Source organism: Leopardus geoffroyi, chromosome D1, assembly GCF_018350155.1.
Source record: "Leopardus geoffroyi isolate Oge1 chromosome D1, O.geoffroyi_Oge1_pat1.0, whole genome shotgun sequence".
In the NCBI taxonomy this organism is placed as follows: Eukaryota; Metazoa; Chordata; class Mammalia; order Carnivora; family Felidae; genus Leopardus; species Leopardus geoffroyi.
The window spans coordinates 61,702,747-61,705,891 of NC_059329.1; the positions used below are offsets into that span (position 1 = coordinate 61,702,747).

General features: G+C 39.6%; 1 protein-coding gene across 1 annotated transcript; it reads right to left on the reverse strand.

Annotated features, from left to right (window-relative positions):
* Positions 1-1,573: 1,573 nt before the first annotated feature.
* On the reverse strand, positions 1,574-2,512 carry LOC123602491 (olfactory receptor 52A1-like). The gene has a single exon (XM_045486977.1). It carries the CDS (start codon positions 2,510-2,512, stop codon positions 1,574-1,576), a length of 939 nt encoding a protein of 312 aa, XP_045342933.1.
* Between the last annotated feature and the right edge of the window lie 633 nt (positions 2,513-3,145).

The following is a 3,145-nucleotide window of genomic DNA, read 5'->3' on the forward strand; positions in this document are numbered from 1 at the left end:
CAGGCTCCAGGCACCAAGGTGTAGCGCTGAGCCCGGCGTAGGGCTCGAACCCGCAAATGGCAAGATCATGACCTAGGCCGAAGTCAGATGCTCAGCCCACTGAGCCTCTCGGGCACCCCTAGCTCTCTCTTTTTTTTAATCAAACACTCACATTACATTTTAAAGAGGTGCCACGGTCTGTTTTTCCCTTCTTCTTAGTTGCCTCCAATTTTTGGCAATTAAAAATAAACCTGCTATAAACATTTATGTGCATGTCTTTGTGTGGACATAAGTTTTTAACCCATTTGGTACCATATCTAGGAGTGCAAGGCCAACCACATGGTAAGACTATGTTTCGTTCGGTGAGAAATGCAAAACTCTCTTCCAGAGTGGCTGTACTATTTTGTATTTTCACCAGCAATGAACGAGAGTCCCTAGTATTCTATATCCTCACCAGCATTTGGTTTTGTCAGTATTTCAGGTTTTACCCATTCTGATAGGTGTGTATGCTATCCCATTGTTTTACTTTGCAATTCCTTAATGACAAATGATATTGAGCATCTTAAAACATGCTTAATGCTATTTGTTATGTCTTTTTGGGGTGAAATATGTTTTCAGATTTTTGCCTGCTTTTTAAGCGACTTGTTTATTTCCTTATTGTTGAGATTTAAAAGTTCTTTGTATATTTTGGACACAAGTCCTTTGTTAAACATGTATTTTGCAAATACTTTCTGCCAGTCTGTAGCCATAGGCTTTTCATTTTCTTAACTTACTATGAAATTGTATTCTTTTTTCCCAGGGTACACGGTGGATACTCCCAATTTGGATTTGTGTCCTTTAGTTTTTGGAATAGTTGAATAATTTTCTAACATGTTCCTGGTCTACTACAGTCCACCTAAAGTTTTATCTTCCCTGACTTTCTAGAACTCCTGTTTAGTGACATGTAGGGGTTCTTGGATTGACCCTAGATAGTTTTTAATCACAGCCCCCATAGTTAACATGTGTCCTTTTGTTCTGGTTTCTTATATCTATCTTCTGGGAGTTTCATTGTTTTTTTTCTCCTATTTCTCATATTGTTGTTTAATTTACAAATTACCTTTTTGTAAACATGTTTGTTTTTTGTTTGTTTTTGTACAATATGCTTAAAATACACCTCCTCAAAAAAAAAAAAAAACCTTTTGGTGACTAAAAAGCCACATGAACACCTTATTTCTTTGAGTACCTGCACGTTCTAAAACAGAGTTTGGCTGCATTTAATTTCAGTGATAGATGCATATTTATGAATTCTTCTGGAGAAGAATCCATAGAGAAGAAATTCAACCAGGAAATAAAAAATAAAAGAAAGGTAACAATATATTTTCACTATTTTGATCTTTATGTTTATTCCTCTTATTAGGCGGTAACATCCCAAAACCGACCGAATAATAGTTGTCATGGGGTATAATGATATGAAAACCATAAAATGCAGACAAATTAAACAAAACAAATATACAAAACTGAAGAATTGCAGACAGTGTGGATTTTTAAATGTTATATTTAATTTTGAGAGATTGCTACTAAGGCGGAAGGTTGAAGGAGTTAATCACAGTGAATTTTATGAAGAGAACAACTTTACCACATGAATGCGGATCTGCTTGGTCTTGGCACCGTAGACAAGTGGATTGAGAAATGGGGGGACCAGCAAGTAGAGGCTAGAAAAGAGGATGTGGATATAAGGGGGAACATGAGCACCAAACCTATGTGTGAAGAAGGAGAAGAAGGCAAGGAGGTAGAACTGGAGGAAGACACACATGTGAGCGATGCACGTATTGAATGCTTTCCACCGAGCCTCCTTCTTGGGCAAACGAAAAACAGTGGAAAAGATCTGTGCATAAGACAAAGTGATGAATGTGAGGTCGAACCCTGCAACTGTAAATGCCACAAACAAGCCATAGATTTTGTTGACCCGTACATTTTCTGTAGCCATTTTCACAATGGCCATATGCTCACAGTAGCAGTGGGAGATGATGGTTGTATGGTAAAACTGAAACCGGAACTTTATCAGTATTAGGCATGGGGCTACTAGGAAAGCGGCCCTGAGTGTTACCACTGCGCCTATCTGGGTGACTAGGCGGTGCGTGACGATGGCAGCATGTCTTAGTGGATAACAGATGGCCACATAACGGTCCACAGCCATGGCCAGGAGGATGCCTGACTCTATGCCCTGAAATGTGTGGATGAGCCACATTTGAAGCAAACAGGAATCAAAATAAATGTCTGGCACACGAAACCAGAAAATTCCAAGCATCTTGGGCATAATGGTGGTAGCAAGCGCAATATCTGTGACTCCCAGCATGCCTACGAAAATGTACATGGGCTCATGGAGGCTGCGCTCTGACCTGATGATGATCAGAAGCATGGAGTTTCCAATGATGGCAATGAGATACATGACACAGAATGGAATCCCAATCCAGCACTGCACAGTCTCTAGGCCTGGGATCCCTATCAGCGTCAACACAGAAGGCCTGAAGACTGTGATGTTGGAAATGGACATAATGTCTTTGGGCTTCCAGAAGCAAATGAAAGAAGCTTCTCAGTCAGTGGTACTCTTCTCCTCTACTCTTGTTTGTATAAAGTCATCATAGTGGGTCTCTGATTTTGTCAGAACTCTAAAATCATATCATCCTTCTTATTTATATTATAGAAGGAAAATGATCCGCCGATACACATTGTGTTTTCAGAATGGACATCCACGAGTAGTGTAGCACAATGAGAAGTTATGTAGAGGCAAGTTAATGGCATTACAACCAGCCAGATCACATGGGTAACAGAGTAACTGCTGATCTCTCTGTTATGTTCCTCTGCACCTGGGGTTACAATAATTATACCTGTTAAACTTGCTTGGATATGGCATTTCAAGCAGAGTTTGATGAATCTCCATATTCCACATTCCAACTACCTGATAATATTCTGTTATTTTCCATTGTATCTAGGTCTGGAACTGACACTTTGGATCAACAAATCTGACTCTGACCAGTATATTAGTAGACAAATCTCCATAAGTTTTATATTTTAAAGGTGTTTTTTTTTTAATAGAGAGAGACAGACATCACAGGAGGGGCAAAGAGAAGGGAGAGAGTGAGTATCCCAAACAGACTCCATACCATCAGCACACAGCCTGACATGA

Excerpts from the sequence above, each read along its gene's own strand:
- LOC123602491 (XM_045486977.1), bottom strand. The coding sequence starts at position 2,512 with ATGTCCATTTCCAACATCACAGTCTTCAGGCCTTCTGTGTTGACGCTG.